Here is a 17186-nt window from a genome sequence, read left to right on the forward strand (position 1 = left end):
AAGTCATGCTGCTGTGGCTACAGATACAACTTTGATAGATCATTTGTTAGCAGGAAAGTACTGTGGGAATGTATTAAGCGGTTGTGTAATACAAATATCTGGACCTTCAATTAGAGTCTGATGCAGTTTGCTGACACATTAATTCACATTTTTATACATTCCTCCAATTTCTGTCAAATTTAAACACGCTTTGAAAAGGACCCAGTGACATCAGAAGTCATTGTTACCAGTTTGTGATGGTTTCCTTTTGATATAGCTTGGACTGGAATGTGAGTTTTACAGTTACAGTGGACATAGATTTATCAAATGTTCAATTTTTGTCCCTCATGGTGTATCATTTTCATCAAAGCTGTGAAAAATTGTTTTGTTCTGTTTTTTTTATTGGATATAAAAAGTATGACTCATTTAGAAGCAGTGATTTTTCTTTTTGTTTTCAAAAGGTATGTGGTCTCATACCATGACAGTACAAGACTATCAAGACCTCATTGATAGAGGATGGAGGAGGTAAGTAGCTGTTCTTAAATCAGTCCCTGTGTTCTTTTCTGAACCAGTTGTGTTTACTTATTCATATAGCTCAAAAATATAGTTCTCAAATAATTAATACTGTATTTTTACAATCATTTATGTTTATTTGTCTTGTCAGAAGCGGGAAATATGTGTACAAGCCCATAATGAACAAGACATGCTGTCCACAGTATACCATCAGGTAATTATATTTTACTCATCATTATACTTTAACTTCAGAGCTGATTATGTTGTATTGTAGCAATATTCAGTTTTGTAACAGCAGGAGTGTGTTGTCAATGTGTTGTACTAACCAACATTTATCTCTATGCTATTTGTCAAGATGTCATGCACTAAAGTTTGAGCCTACCAAGTCCCACAAGAAAGTCCTGAAAAAGCTCAGTAAATTCATTTCCAAAGGGGAATTACCAACAGGACAGAATGATGGTGAGAAACTTTTTAATAAAATAGTCATTACAGTTCGAGCTGGGCATGCACTCACAACGTTATTGTGGCTCTGTAGAATGCATTATCTAGTCAAAGCAATATCGATTTTGTGCCTTACAGCTGAGCCAATGGACTCTGTGTGTGAGGATGTTGGTCCACGGGAACCAAATAAACTCTCCCAAGCAGAAGTAAAGTGTGTTGCTGTCACAGACATTCAGAAGAAAGAAGCCGATTGTCCCTCCATCACAGAAATTAAGGAGGAGGTGGCAGATGCTCCAGCTGCAGGCTCGGAAAAATCAAGGAAAGATGAAGTGTCTGTCTCGGATGGAAAAAACACAGGTCCTAAACCAGGTAAGGAATCTGGTTCCCTTTTAAAATTCTGGTTATATTCTGTTCTTGTGACTATCATGGAAATAATGTATTAAAATGCTTGTTACTCACAGCTGGATTTGCAACGTTATATATTACTTTTAGGATTTTAGGTTTTTTTGGCCAAATAAAACAACTTCCTAAAAATGTGCTGCATTAAAGTACTGTCACTTTATATTCAGATGTTACTTATACCTTGTTCACCCTTGTATTTTCCATATATCCAGTATTATCCAGTCTTCATGATTGTTTATCATGTGGTGCATTGCAGTAAAATTTTGTAGGTAGTAAAAGAGACTAATGAGTCTTTTGTAGAGCATGATTATCACAGTATGTTTATTTGGTCCATGTCAGACTTTTCATACCCAAACCACACTAAATTTGACTTTTAAGCACACACTTATACGTACAACTTAATAATGTCTGTAACTTGGCAAAATCATTAAGTGTTAATAATTCCACTTCAGTAAACAATCTGTGGGTGTGCTTATAATCCCCTCTATAAATGATTCTCATGGCTCTTTTCTGTAATAAACAGTGACTTTGAGTTACTTGTGTATTTAAAATGCCCCTATTCTTTGTTGTTTCCTTTGAACCATGTTTCATTTTGTTCCCTCTTTATTTTTCCTGCCTGCATCTTTCCCACTGGGAAGAACACAAAGCCGAAAAGTGTGGTTTATAGCTCAGTGAAAATTAACCATAGAGAATAATAGACTTTTTTTTTCATTCTCACAATGTATATGTCCTAAATAAATGAGGTATTTGTAGGAGCTTTGATATTCTCTCTTTATCTTTTGATAACTGCATACAAATACCAGAGCTTGTTTCACTCTCACTTTCAGTATGTAATACTTTATACTTTTGTTTCTTAAATATTAATAGTAACCTGAATATCTTTGAGCTTTGAATTTGTGGAATAATTGGAGGAACTTCAGCTTTTTGATTATTGATATTTATTTTGTTATATTGCTATTTTGGTCTTACATTTTTGGAGCCAAAGCAAATAAATGAGTTAAGAAAATAAATGCCAAAACAATTTCTAATGAAAATAATTAGTTTGTTATTCAGTTTAGTTGCTCCTATACATTAGTCCATTATTTTATATCTACTTGTATATAGTTGCATGTGCTAAATATGTGCTGATTTATGCAGCCTAAATATCAATGTGCTGCATGCTTGTATCTTTCAGATAACAAGTTGTTAGAGCGAAGAGAAGAGGCAGTGTGTGTACAAAGTCTGATATATCAGTGACTATGAATAATTGTCGGACAATACCTAGCGACTGTCTACTATTGAAATGCCAATTCCTTCTACTTCACACTGTGTCTACTCTAAGTTCATATTGGCTTCTCTGTGTTGCTGCTGCAAACTAAACTTTAGTGACTGCAGCTTTAGTAGAAGTTCACTATAATCCACTGTAAAACCATAGCACTGCTTAATACCACAGGGTGTCACTGTTTACCTTGTAATTGACTTCACTGTGTGCAGCAGCTTGGTGAATGAGTTCTGCTGTTTCATGTGTCGAGTGTCTTGTCCTCCTCTTTAATCACCAGTACCGGATATCCTCATGGCCAGCTCGCAGTAATGAATAAAAAACACTCATTGTTAAGAGATAATAAACTCCCAATTTACACAGGAAGCAGCACTTCTAACAAACATTAATATCTAATAAGAACAGGCCCCATGCTCATTAATCAAAAGACACTTTGTTTTTTTGCAGCAGGAAGCTTGGTATTGGTACAGGTTGATCCAGATGCAGACATAAATATACAAAGATAATTTGTTACAGTGTGAGTTTTCCCTTACAGCTGTGTCAGCATCACACTCCTTTCTTAAACTGTCAAAAATATCAGGTCTTGTTAGGAGGCAATCAAAGAGGAAGCATGGAGGATTTACTACATTAAGCCAGGGATTCTCCCCGCCCTGCTTATTCACCTCCAACAGAAACCACCTGGACATATCTCTCCTGTAGCTTTATGACTGAAGCTCTTTATAGCTTTGAGCAGGTTCCGTTTCTAACTTGAGAAAACATGGCTTCCCATCTGCCATATAGTGTCCATAAAGCCAGGGATAAACTGATGTAGAAGATAGAGGTTGGCAAGATATATTGTCTAAGATAATATTGTGATTGTTTTATCGATATGCAACTTGACATTATTTAAATTACTTGAAAGAACATAATAGTCCTCCTGAAACATTGTGTCCATTGATATAATCTGTAAGCAGTAATCGATGACTTTAACAATTTAATTTTTAAAGGATATTGACTAAATACCGTTACCGTTAAAATCGCAAAAATTTCTGACACACTTTTGCCAGACTGACACATTTTTATTTATTTTTTGGAAATTATTTAGTAGCAGAGAAATAATTAACAGGTTTAGGGCAAACTCAGTGTTTATTGCTGTGTGTTTTTGCAGATTGTGGTATAAGTTATAGTGTCTGCGTGATGACTAATGGCCCGTATTTGTGGGTGTTAAGGAAGCAGCGTAGCGTGTAAGGAGAGTCGTCTGAAAATTTTTCACAGCACAGGTTACCATAAAATGACACTGCTTCCCCCGTCCTAGTATATTAGTGACACAGAAAGCAGCATCCCTCTTCCCACAGTAAATTAATTTTGTGGCTGTATATGTTTACATGAAGTGAAGCAATATTTTACAAGTGTAGCCAGTTAACTCTGATTCTTAGAGTCGTAAGTGTGCCTGGGGAAGAAGTGAGTTGGAGTGTCATAGCTTTTACAGTGTGCTAACTGCCGGAATGGGATCATCTGTCTTCCACAGGAACTGATCTGTTAGACTTAAACTTCATAACAGCTGTATATACTGTCCTCAGGAGTACCTGTGTCAGAGGGAGAGAGAGCGCGTGTGTGTTTTGTGTGTAATTGCTGAGCGAAAGAGGCACGTGGACAGAGTAATCGAGGATATGGGTTGATGTATTTGTGGCTGAGTCAGTGAGATGAACACAGTCCAGACTCTAGATACTCTTGACCTGTCTGTGTTAATCCTGACAGGGAAAACCATTTGACCACTCCATAACTCTCTGGGTTTTGTGTTTATGTTTGAGAAACACTTCCCTCTTGTTGTGCCTCCAGTCATTGACGTTTACACAACAAAACGGCCAACAGGGACATAAATATGAAACAAGAAACAGATACATTTAATGGCACGCTCTGTATGCTATGACTCAGAAACAGACATTACAAAAAGCACAACTTTTTGTGGCACAAAACTCAAACCACAGATCTATTGAAATAAACCAGCATTTTATACACATTTCTTGCTGTGGGCCATATTTACTTTTACAGGATAGTATCTGGTTTGCAGTACTTAATAAAGGACCTTGAGTCATCTGATCCGTGCCACTGAACCCTGGTCAGTGCCAGAGTTTCTCTCCCCACTTGTCAGAACTGGGCATCTATCTCTTCCTCGTGACTTTGACAAAGGGGGTAAGTAAGTAAGCAAGCTGATGGTGGTGGTTGGCAATTGGACAAGCAGGAAATGGCTCTCGTTTCCTTATTGCTCCAAACAGGATGTGGGCGTGTAAACTGTTGACATGGGATGCCCGGAGAGCTGCAGGCCTTGGCACGAGCCCAGGAAGTGGTGGTGGTGGAGGAGGAGGAGAAACAGCAGAGGGATGGGGGCGGGGGGGGGGGTACAGAGAGTGAGAGGAAAGGGAGAGAGAGACAGAGAGAGAGAGTTGCTTTAGAAAATGTTAGTGTGTGCTTGTTTTAGAATGATGGTCTTTTGGGAGAGAAAGTCTATGATTGTGTGTGTGTGTTCTGACAGTAGCAATCTTAGGTGTATTTAACAGAGCTACTCATTCTTGTGCCCACACCACCTCTCTTATCTCTGTTGTTGTTTTCTTTACAATACACACCCTTGGATTTAGTGTGCCTTCTGATTTCTTCTGTTTCTTTGGAAATCCACACTACCTAGCTGCTACCCACTTGCAACCAATGTCTACTATAGCCTCCTAAGCAGTGATGTAATGTAAAGACTTTCAAGCCAGGGAACTTCCATAGAGCTCTCTGTTGACTCTGGCCATTTAGGCAGAGAGTACACTAAAACAAACATGGCCAGATGGGCAGAGAGAAATCCATCAGAATCATGGTCTAATACTCAAAATCTGCTTCAAGTTTGAGACTTATCAGTGGTGTATATTCTTGTTCAAAGGACAGCTTATGAGAGGTTTTACATTCTTATCCAAAAAGGCAGTTATTAAGTTGAATTTCTTCACAACTGCCTGTTTTTCTAAATTCTCACCTGGGAAAGCTATGAAAATGTGATGCCATGGCTTTCGCATGAAAACAGAATAAACATGCTGCCTCTAACTGGCTCCCTCTGTCTTTCTTCTCTTGAGTGGCAGGGATCGGAGCTGATCCTAATCGGCCGCCATGTCGGAAGGCCAAAGACTTGAGGAAGGAGCGACGTCTTCAGAAAGAGCAGATGAGACAACGCACGGATGGGGTCTCTTCCATTGTGTCTACTACCCCACCTACTCCCTCTCAGAGCAGCCAATGCAAAACCTTGGAAGATTTCATCAGTGAGTCATTGCCAGACATTTCTTCTCATTGCCTTGAGGTAAGCAGAAATATGGAGAAGTTGTTTTCTTTTCACTTATTTATGTGACTTGGAATAAACATTAGCCCATTGTTATGATTCCACCTATCATTTGGAAATAGTATTAACCTTTCCGTGTCTATAATGTTTGATTCAGTTAGCTAAAAAAAAATGGTTTCTTACTGCCCTCTTCCCTAACCCCAGTGACTTCACCATGTGTTTACATGTGCAGAGAGGATAGTTGGCTAGAGCAGAGTGGAAAAACCACCCCATCCCCTGTTTGAATTCAACCAAATGACAGGCACACCACACACGCTGGGTTGCGTTTCCCTGCTTATGACATTAAAACCGCAGCTCTTAGCTCAGGCGGGATGAGAGGACATGGAAATTAACTTTTGGTTGGGAGCAGAACAATGTAGAAAGAACCCTGGCAAAGGCCTCAAGCTGAGGTTGGTAGGGAAACGTCATTCTTGGTCTTGACCAAGATTTGAGCCAGATGCAGTGATGAACCAGGCTGTATCTGTCTTCTGTCTCTGTGACTAGCCCAACAAACCTCCTCTGAGGGTGCCTGCAGTTTTCAGTTCCATTAGGTGGGCATGAACGCAGGTATAATGATGTATATTCCACAGGTGAAATAATAAAAGAAATGCTTCTCTATGGCACATTTAGCTGTTTTTTGAAAAATGTACAGCCAAAGGACAAATTTGCATCACAAGCAGTTTAATTACTCTATTCTATGCCGAGTCTTGTTTTTGTTAAGTTGACTAAGTTTAAAGAGGTTTTCAAACTAGTACCAGAAGTCAGATGTTTACGCAAGACAAATTAAAAGCAGTCCAGCAGCTCAGTTTATATCTGGTAACCATATCACACATTAGCCTTTAATGCTGCAGGATAAATATGACAAATGTGAATATAGGAATACGAAGAAGGGAAGATATGAGTATAATGTAAATACAGAGGGGTTCTGGTGATTAAGCTTTTCTTTGCTAGTGCCAAAGACTCAACTTTGCTTACTGTGAAAGAAACTGCTGGTTTCTTCCTTGACATGATAGAATCTGTTCATTTAAATTTAATTCAAATGGTTTCTAAAGAGACAAGTCATAGTGACAGGGGAGACAAGATCCGATTTATTTAAACCAATTGCCTTATTTTTGGCTCTAAATCTATACAGTTTGGTTTTCCACCACCAGGGGGCAGTGTGAGCACGCCGTTCAGAGCCCCTCAGGTTCCTCTGGAAAGTGTGGAACTGTCCTTAAGACTGTTATCAAAAGTCTACACAGTTTTCTCATATTATCACAGCTTTTGTTTTCTAAATCTCATTTTGCAAACATGGAAAGGTTTGAAAGTTATAGTTGTCTGCTTCAGTGCGGTGCATGATCTAGAACTTTCAAAAAAGAAAAAATCATTTTAATTAAAGCCTATTGAAGCCACGGGTGTTATGTGTCTTTTTTTGAACATTCTCAAAGTATCAAAGTATTTGGCGTTAGATTTCAAGGCTGTTATTGTTAAATTAAATTTCCATGCAGTGCCCTGTCTTTTTTATGTGTTAGTTCACCAAAAAGCCCTCAGCCTTTCAATATATTTCCAGTGCTAGAACAAATCAAAAGTACTGAACTTCAGCATTTATCTGCTAGTCAAGGCAAGGCAGCTCGGTCCAACTCAGACAACCAGATGTTTAGTTCTTCTCTCCTACAGTTCAGGGCAGTCATATAGTAACAACAGAAGCTTCCAAACCAAGAGATGGTTCATTAAAATGATGCCAGAGGATTAGAAAGTTGAATTTTACGATAGAATGTGTGACATTCCGCCCTATTTTCTTTATAACACACACACACACACGCATGCATATATCTATGTCAAAAAATAAATAGATTATTCAGATGGAATAATATAATACATTTTTGAGACCTTGGGGCAGGTTAACTGCAAATGGGCAATTGTTTCAATGTTCATCATAAAGTTTGACATAATAATTGCACACAAACAGACGTGTGGAGGCATGAAGGAAAAATAACTGCACACTCCAGTTACTTATGGGTAACATCATCCTGGAGAGAATTTTTTTTTTCTTAGATGACATGGTGAAGCACTGGAAATGGACTGTATGTAGGCTAATGTTTATGCTGTTGCTATTAAATAAATATCTCTTTTTAGGAACAACTGCCATTTTGTATCTGTGTAGCTTTCACTGTTCAGACTAACTACCTACCTAATGTTGTTTTGCATTTTGTCTGTGAAATGGTGTTAACTCGTAATGTCACTCAACTTCAAGAGGGTGTGCTTGTGTCAGTTTCTGTCTCTCTCTGTCTCTCTCCTTTCACAGTTGTTTCACACTATTTCTCACCTTAATTTGAGATGTGTCCCCTCTTTAGAGCACTTTTTTCTCCACCATGTCTTGTGTTGTTCTTAGCTCTTTTCATTCATTTTCATGTTAACCCTTGTCTGCCCATATTCTTTTTGAAGGTGAGGCTAGTGCGCTCCAATCCCCCTAGCCCGCAGTTCAAAGCCTCTTTTGACGCCTCCTACCAGGTGTACAAACTCTACCAGATGGCCATTCACAAGGACCCTCCTGACAAACCCTCCGAGAGCCAGGTCAGAGGGTGGGGGCATTTAGGTCAACCTGCTCTAGGGGCAACCAGGGAGGGAGGGAGACGACTGACAAGTTTGGTTACCAAAATTGTGCATCAGAAGCTTTTTGTCTTGCTCTAATTAATGGGATTTATGTCATAAAATTCTGTATAATGGACTGCAATTCTTCTTGGGTTCAATCATTTTTTGTTTGTTAAGTCTTGATGCAATTTAAATGTGTCAACAAATGCAATACAGGTAGTAGTAAAAATGTCTGTCTTTCTTCATTGGGTCTCATTGAGATAATTACTTCATGTGAAATGTCTGTATGAATTACAGAAAGTGAAATACTATGTTAGTATTAAAGAGAGCGATGTGTAGAAAAGTGCCATGAGTGTAATGGAGAGGAAATGGAGAGGGAAAATGTTTCCATTCGCCATGGTTGAGAGCATTGTTTCTCCAGGTGTTGGAGTTGGCCCCCAGTCAGCCAGTCAGGTTCTTAGTCTTGAGTTGTTGGGGGGCCAGTGTGTCAGCTTTACCCACACGGCCTTCATACATTTAACTTGTCTCCGTATAGTTCCTTGTATCTGAAATAGACTCTCAGTACAATATAGGTTAGGTGGTGGTGATGAGAATTGAATTTCCTTTGTGCCTGCAGTCTGTATAACGTTGTTTACATTTTTGAGTGGAGTCTGTAGTGCTGGAAGACTCTGTATTAGATGATCCCAACAGACTGATCTGGAGCCTGGACCTTACAAGCACTTTGGTAAATCGTGAGTTGTTCAATCCTCTCCGTACGATTTGTGGTAAAACGTGGACAGTGCACTAGCCTCATCCTCAAGTTGTCCAACATCTTATTATTTTAAGAACGCACTCTCAGTCTCCTAGAATCCCATTGTTTTCTTGCATTCATGTATCCTTTTTCTAAAACAATCTGATAAAATCCCTAAATTGAGTCTAAAACTCAAAACAGACTTACTGTGTTACCAACCAGCCCCGAGGACTAGGAGACTGATGTGAACCCTGAAATGCCAAAGCACTTGTATAACACTCTTGTATAAAACCTCTATTGTTGATTCCTTCACTGTCAAATCTCTCAAAGCATCTTTCCTTTATCCCCCCCTTTTTTATATATATATTTTTTAAATAATTTTTTGTATTTACTCCCCAGCTTCACATTCATTGTTAACCCTTGTAAAACCATCTCCCCGCCTTATTGCTCCTTTCCCTTCACACCTTGTGCTTGAAGGTGAGGCTAGTGCCGGTCAGCTTTCAGGACCCTCAGTTCACAGCATCCTATCAACAGTCGGTGGCACTGTACTCCTGCTACCAGATGGCCATTCATGGTGATGACCCCAGCGAATGTAGTGAGAGCGAGGTACTGCATGATTATTATTCTGCACCTACTTTAGGGCACAACTGCATATGCTTATTCCAACTCCATATACACGAGAATGTGCTGCTTTTCTCTGTATTATTTTGGTGAATATGGGCAGTTTTCATGGAGATATTTATTAATATACTTTTATTTATTTGTAGCCTCCAATAGCCCTGATACATATTTATGTTATTTTGTGACTCATTAATAAGAATAGGGAACAGAAAGTGTTGCATATTGAGTACTCAATTTCAAAAATGAGTTTATGATGCACAGTAAATAATATTATATAAATATACACACACCCTCATCCCTCCACTCTATATCCTGTAAAATAAAGTCTAGTCATGGCACTAGACTTGAGGGTGCAGCATTACTGGACATCCTGAGAGGGCCTTTTGTCCCTCAGGGCTGGAAAAAACAACCTCCAGCTCCACCCTCCTGCCAGCAGCCCCACGGTAAATTACTGAGTTCTCCAGCTTGTAAAAGTAAGGCAATTAATAAATAATAAAAGCTGTCAGATTGGGCAGACTGTAGCAGATTCTTTCCTAGTTCCATAACACTCACCTTATTAATAGGGAATGTGTGTTTGTGTGCACAGCTTTAGGTTTATAGCTGTGCTGGTTGGATGGGTTCAAGAACCTGAAGAATCGCGTCTAAAAAAGAAAAAAATAGAAAAGGTGTGCAAACAACTCTGCTGTCTGCTGGGTTGCCAGAAATTTCCCTACTTCCTTTTTTTAATTGATGGACTTTCCAGGTTACTGACTAAGCATTGTGTACTGTAAAAGCACAGGATACACTCACTCGTACAGGTGAGCACATCCACAACATGAGGAATAGTGAAGAGAAACGACTGGAGTTAATTTAATTGTACCACTGTATATTTATTACGAGAGATTTTAATTAACATAACAAAATCTACACTTTAGTTTTAGTGATTTTTTGTGTTTCATGGAGAGTACTGAAGCACAGCAGTTGGTGCTAAACAGGTCCATACAGAGACTGCCATCCTTCTTGCATCAGCCACTCGACTGACCGCAGAAATACCATTCATGGAGATGCCATGTTTTTCTCTCCAAAGTCTTTTAAAAAAAATATTCCCAGTCAAATAAAATTAAACATTATTACAGTACATTCACCTGTGTGGACTCACTCACAGTGATGACCGCTCCTGAGCACACGGTATTGCTGATTTTATTTGCTTGCCCGTCATGCCCATGGTTTAACTCCCCTCTTCTTCCCAGAAGCTTGTTGTCCCATGGCATTTATTCAGAAATGAGAAACACATTGTTGTTGTTGAGATGACACATACTGGTGCCATGCCATTCCAGGCCTGCTGCAGCTACCTAGGAAGTTGGGTCATTTGGTATTTGTAGAGGTATTTATTAATCTATTAAAGTGTTACCTCGGGACAGAATGTTGAATGCGATCAAGCTGGCGCTGAGCCATGCATTAGGAGCCAATTGTGTGTTTCGGCAAGTCGAAATGACCTGCCAAAATTGTACTATCATTAGACAGTGTGATATCCCAGAGCAGAATGCTTTTATTTGCGTAAGGTTGTTTGCATTTCCTGTCTTACCGTAATTGGAAGAGAGCCAGACATTTAGTCCACATCCAAACCTGGATTCCCAACGAAGTTGATGCTCATAGATATGTGTGTACACACACACACACACACACACACACACACACAAAATCTCACACTTACTGTTCTTAACTATTGTGCTGAGCCGTGACTCTGAGTTCCTGCACATGTGGTATTCATTTTGAAGAAAACAAATCCTGTTAAATCTGTGTGTGCTCTACTTGATGGCCAGAGATTTTAACCAAGACACATGAAAAAAGTAAATGGAAAAAGAAATGGGTTAAAGGAAGAAGTCGATGAGAAAAAAGTACAACATATCTTAGTTCATATTGTCTAATGGCTATTATGGCTCTATCATACACACACATAAACAAAGGTCTTGTTAGCATAGGTTTGCCAAAGAGACAAAAAAACATTACATCTGGATTGTTTTTATTGTTTAATACAGTGAGAGTGAATACAAGCTCCTTGTCACTCAAATAAGCTGAACAGTTTTAACAAATAAAGAGCATAGTGATGAGGGGTCTAAGTGGCAATTAGGCTTAAGCAGATGTTCTTTGTGATACTGTATGTGTGTGAGTGAGGACACAGGATCTTTGTGTGCGCGTGTGTGTGTGAGGGACGGCTGCTCGTCCTAATTGTTCACAGATGTGTTTACTATAAGAAAGGGAGAGTTAGAGAGGAAGCGATGGACTCCATGTGTTGGTGATGAGTACATTCCAGACGGTACTCTGGACATTGCCATGTTTACAGGCATGTGTGTTGTTATATTAGACAGAGGAAGAGACGGAGCTGCGATAATTGTCCTCTAAATGCCTTTGTGCCTGTGACAGTATGCCTGCACCTTAGTGTGCAGTGATTACCTAGAAATCCCCCTGGTCAGGGCTTGGTACAGAATAGGATGAGGAACTTATCGTGACACACGTCCAAGTTCACACACTTGTAGACAACTTGTCTTACTGAATAACAAATAACATGTAGACTCTCAGCTCCACACACTGCAGCTAGTGTCATAGCGTGGCCCCTATAAATGATCTCATCTAATAACTGCAGCTGTTGTTCTGTTGGTAATCCATTTCATTTATTTTTTTTGTGAGTTTAAACAAAAGTTTCATTTGTGCCCTTCAGCGATTATTGCACATTGGGAAACTTTGCTGATGGTAATTTGTTGACTGGCAAAGTGGTAGCCGCTGCAGTATTAAGAGTGGAAAATTACACCTCACTGGCAGCATCATACTGGTGGGGAAGCTGATCACAATGTTTTCGCATGAGCAAAGAATAATTGGTCAATGGAAGTGTGAATTTTGTGCAAAATCCTTTTTTACCTTCAGTTGGTGATGCAATGTTGATACTTAAATGAAATGAAATGTATGGAGGAACTTGCATGCACTAAATTTAAAGTTTGACAGTTTGTCGTAGGCTCAGGCAATGTAGCTTACAGTATGAGTTGGAACTGACGTCTGAGAAGCATGTGTGTTGCATCTTGTTTTAGAATTCAGTACAACAGGAGTACATTTCTTTACTTGATCCTTTTATTTTATTAATCTGTTTATTTTGTTACTTTAATATATGACTGACAAAAATCCAATTCTAAGCCCAAAAAGCAGTGAAAAACTGTGTGGGTCTTCGTCTCAGGCAAAGGTTAAATAGAAACAACTACTAACGGTGCATCATTCTTCACCTCATCTTTGCCAGTGCAACTCCAGAGTTGGAAGACACCGTATTAGTGTCACCGACACACGTCAGCTGTGGCAGACAACTGTAGAAACACAAACTCTTCTGGATGAGCTCAGGCTATTGGCAGGATCTTGAGTTGCACCTAAGCCAGGACTGTCCCTCCCAGTAAACCATGCCGTCAGCAGTAATTGCTGTTACTAGCTGTACTTTGGGCTATGTAAAAACACTAAGTGTCATTATGTAAGATAATTTATTAGTTGTTATAATTTACAGTCCTTTATTATTATTTACCCTCTCAGTCCTGACTGAAGCCTTTCAGTTCTATGTTTATGATGCTTTGGTGGAATTCTAGACTCCTGTTCTGTTCCCAAGACCACCGTTTAGTTGAATGTAACAAATATGGTTGAAATTTATAGCGTTTCCTTTTGAAATATGAACCTGAAACTGTGCTGTGTTTGCATGAGGGTGAGCCTGACGAAGCAAAGCTGTCCATCACCGCTCCACTATGGCCCTTGTCCGTTTCTCATGAAAGACTTTTTGTGGTCGTAAACAAACCGTGGACGCATGCTATGTTTGTCTGATTGATCAGCACGTCTGTAAACACACTGCTCTCAACCGTGGTGCTTAATAAGAAGGAAAGCACGAAAGAGTAGAGAGGAGGGAAGATTTAGTGTTTCTACAAACATAAAGTTCGCCAGTAATTGATAACTGATGTGTATTTCAAAAGTGTTTTAAGAGATAGACTATTTTGACATCAGTGATTCTGCCTGCTTAAGCTGTCACTATGTCAGCCTCCGTTGATAGGATAAACGTTTTCATTTGTGTAAGTATAGTCTTCCGATTTGATGCCCCTTTGTGAATGGGAGGCTGCATTTGATATGTGACACCTTAGTCAGATGAAAATGGGGAGGGATAAACTATGCAGGACAGCAGTGGAGAAATGTATGGTTTTCATTTGTGCCTTTGCAAAAAAGTTGGTGACCCAGAGAACTAACCGTTTTTCTCTCTGCTCCCACTCCCGCACCCCTGCTCCTTCTCCCCCCACAGTTCCGGAGATTTCTCTGCGATTCACCACTAGAGGTATGTATTTCCTTTGGCCCGCTGACAGTTTAATAAAACATCTTTTAAAATCTATTTTCATCCATATGTATTACCTGTAATGGTTTGCCCCAACAAAGGGAAGGTTACTGTGGGGAAATTGCTGTCATAGATGATAATGGTTTTGAAAAATTGTCCAGGCATTTCAGCATTTATTTGTTCATCAAATGTGCTTACAGGGAACAAGTCTCTTGAGGGTTCATCCACCTGGATTGGGAAGGGGCTTAGAGGAATTCAGGAGGGTGGTTTTGTTTAATATTGGAGCAGTTTTAATTTAGTCACCTTGAAGTCAAATAGTGAGGAAAATTCTGATATATGGTGTCCAGGTTGTATTTGTCTGTAGACCAGCTTCCTCTTCTTGCATTCCCTGACAGAATAGGAAACAGTACTGCTCTTCACTGTGTGGTGGCTAACGTGTTACAGGCTAATGACGCAGCTAATGTCCACAAAGTATGTATGGCCATTGGCCTATTTTGCAAGAAATGATGCACAGCTCCAGCACTGCTCCCATTCCCAAACCAAGATTTAATTGGTACACACAATTACACTGAAAATAAGCCGGTAACCAATGGAAAAAAAACCCAAAAACAACTTGATTTTGTATTAGTGGGCGTGTCACTGTAAATTACTAAGAAAGGACAACATGCCAGTGGGTGGTTTTACGCTGTTGCTTTTGCAGCAAAAAGACCCGGGTTCACGACCCAGGTAGAGGGTCTTGCATGGGTTTTCTCCCAGTCCAAAAACATGCTGAGGTTAATTGGACACTCTAAATTGACCATAGGTCTGAGAATTAATGGTTGTTTGCCTCTGTGTGTTGGACTGGCGACATGTGTCCGGGTCTTTTTCCCTACGTCAGCCGTTGATGATGTAGGGTGATGGAACTTTGATTCTACTTAGCTGGTGTGAAAGCGAGAATGGGAGCTGTGCCAGTGTGAAAACACTGTGACAGACATGTAGGTGCAACCAGGCATCTCTGAGCAGGCCTGGTGCTTCCACCTTCAGAGGCACCAATGAACACGTTGGGTCAGCACATTAAAGTCAGGATGGGCACTTATAACAGCCACATTAGTAGGATTGAGGTCCAAGAGGACACACAAACACAGTGACTCAGTGCTGCCCTGTAGGCCTTTACTAACGAACATCATTAGTGTTTATAGGAAACAAGCTTTTATCACCTCATCAAGGCTGGCGTCCAGGCACAGCAAATTACACAGGTTCGCACATATACACATGTCTACACACGTACAGTCAGTGGCTCACTGCTTTGCTTATCTTCCCCTTTTCCAGACTTGTTCAGGGGCCATCTTCATTCGCTCGGCTTCCTCTCTCTCATCTTTGTTTTATTTCTTTTACGGATCTCTCTCAGTCCTCTCCAAATCCTCTCCATTTCAGCGTTATTATTCGTGGCTTTCTGAGCTACCTCTGCGTGTTGGACTCCATCTGTCTCCAATCACAGTGCTATTAAAATACACATACACAGACACTCACCACATGGGCTTGCATATAGTGTGGTTCATCGGATCACATGTGAGCCTGCGTTTGTATAAATGTATGCAAACAGCATACTCACAAATTCAACTGCAGCTAATTAAGACTCAGTTTGCCCCACTTGTTTGTTTGTTGCTCTGCTCTATTTTGCCAAAATTGCAGAGGATTCATGCTAAAACTCTGGGATAATTAAAATCAACTGCCAAGCATTCATGTTTTTTTAAAATACATATACACAAACAAACAGATGTAAAAACACATTTGTACTCTCGTATAAACAGTGGCACATTGATGCCTGCAAACATGACGAGCAGCAGTCATGCAGGTACCTCTCCTAGCTCTGACCTTGGTGAGGTCAAGAAAGTTAGTTTTATGGGCTGTGTGAGGTTTATGCACTCGTTCTGTTTCTATTTATTTTGCTTTACAGCCCTCTAATGTGCCAAACCAAGGGGCAAACGCTCAATATTGGGGTGTTCACCATTTAGTCATCAACTTTTTTTTATGGACCAAAGCCCTTGGCCACACCTCTAAAACTGAAGAAGAAGAATTTCAATGTTGTTCAGTAACAGAAGAACACCTCAGCAGGGAATTCATAGGGGAATGCATAACTAAAAGTAAATGCCTCATGTCATGTGTAAGCCAAAAACAAAAAGGTCCACATACTAAATCTATTATGAAACAAAAGTTCTGTGAATGTTAATATATAAATATTCATTCAGTGACCAAACAATCGTAGGTGAAATTAGTAAGTGCAAATATCAGGTGCTAATAATGTGAGCTGTACTGCGCTGTCACGTCTCGATCTGTTTGCTTGTGTACATTAATGTAATGCTCTAATGTACACATGTACATTAGAGCATTACATTATGCCTTGTTTAATGTCTTGTTTTGTCCACAAACCGAAATGAATGAACTTTTTTGTGATTGAAATAAGGACGTTAATGTGAATGTGAAAGTAATTCTGCTGTTAGCCAGAATCATAACCCTACTGTTGTTGCCTATAGCAGATTATATCCAGAGTTTAGGTTAGCAGGAAATAACGCTGCAACATGGTAAATAATCCTTAAAAATAAATACATTTCCACCCAAAACCATAGCAGCTCAGGAATTAATATACTAATGCAGTGGATACATTCAAACTTGGTCAACACAAGCCAAACCCTCTCCAGTCTCATATAGCAAAAGGATGTTCAAAACAGACAGTAATCAGCTGCTTTGTGTTTCTTCAACACACTGAAATAAATTATTTACATAATTATAACAGCATCCTGTAAATGTGTGTAATACTTAGACTAGATATAAGTATACAATCAGTCATTGCTTATTAAACTTCAAAACCCAAGCTGTTACTCCTTGCATTATTGCTATGGGGCTACTAAGAGCCTCAAAGTATAAATATACTGTACCCTGTTCCGGACAGCTTTACAAAATAACTTTTCCTGATATAGTGAAAGTCTATCCAAATGTCTCTCTTAGCAGGCTGAAATAAACATGGCGCACATCACCTCTCCAC

The 17186-nt window shown here is 39.6% G+C and overlaps 1 protein-coding gene across 4 annotated transcripts in view; it reads left to right on the forward strand.

Moving 5' to 3' along the window:
• Nucleotides 1-17186, forward strand: part of LOC122781711 (arginyl-tRNA--protein transferase 1) — a 45635-nt gene that overhangs the window by 2961 nt on the left and 25488 nt on the right. The window contains exons 2-9 of one of the 4 annotated variants that reach the window (XM_044045671.1): nucleotides 441-504; nucleotides 644-706; nucleotides 848-951; nucleotides 1072-1302; nucleotides 5680-5900; nucleotides 8343-8471; nucleotides 9697-9825; nucleotides 14135-14167. In XM_044045671.1, coding sequence (XP_043901606.1) covers nucleotides 441-504; nucleotides 644-706; nucleotides 848-951; nucleotides 1072-1302; nucleotides 5680-5900; nucleotides 8343-8471; nucleotides 9697-9825; nucleotides 14135-14167 — 974 coding nt within the window. The remainder of the gene's footprint in view (nucleotides 1-440; nucleotides 505-643; nucleotides 707-847; nucleotides 952-1071; nucleotides 1303-5679; nucleotides 5901-8342; nucleotides 8472-9696; nucleotides 9826-14134; nucleotides 14168-17186) is intronic. The other 3 variants (XM_044045668.1, XM_044045669.1, XM_044045670.1) reach the window with 3 other exon arrangements.

The sequence above is a fragment of the Solea senegalensis genome, linkage group LG15 (assembly GCF_019176455.1).
Source record: "Solea senegalensis isolate Sse05_10M linkage group LG15, IFAPA_SoseM_1, whole genome shotgun sequence".
In the NCBI taxonomy this organism is placed as follows: Eukaryota; Metazoa; Chordata; class Actinopteri; order Pleuronectiformes; family Soleidae; genus Solea; species Solea senegalensis.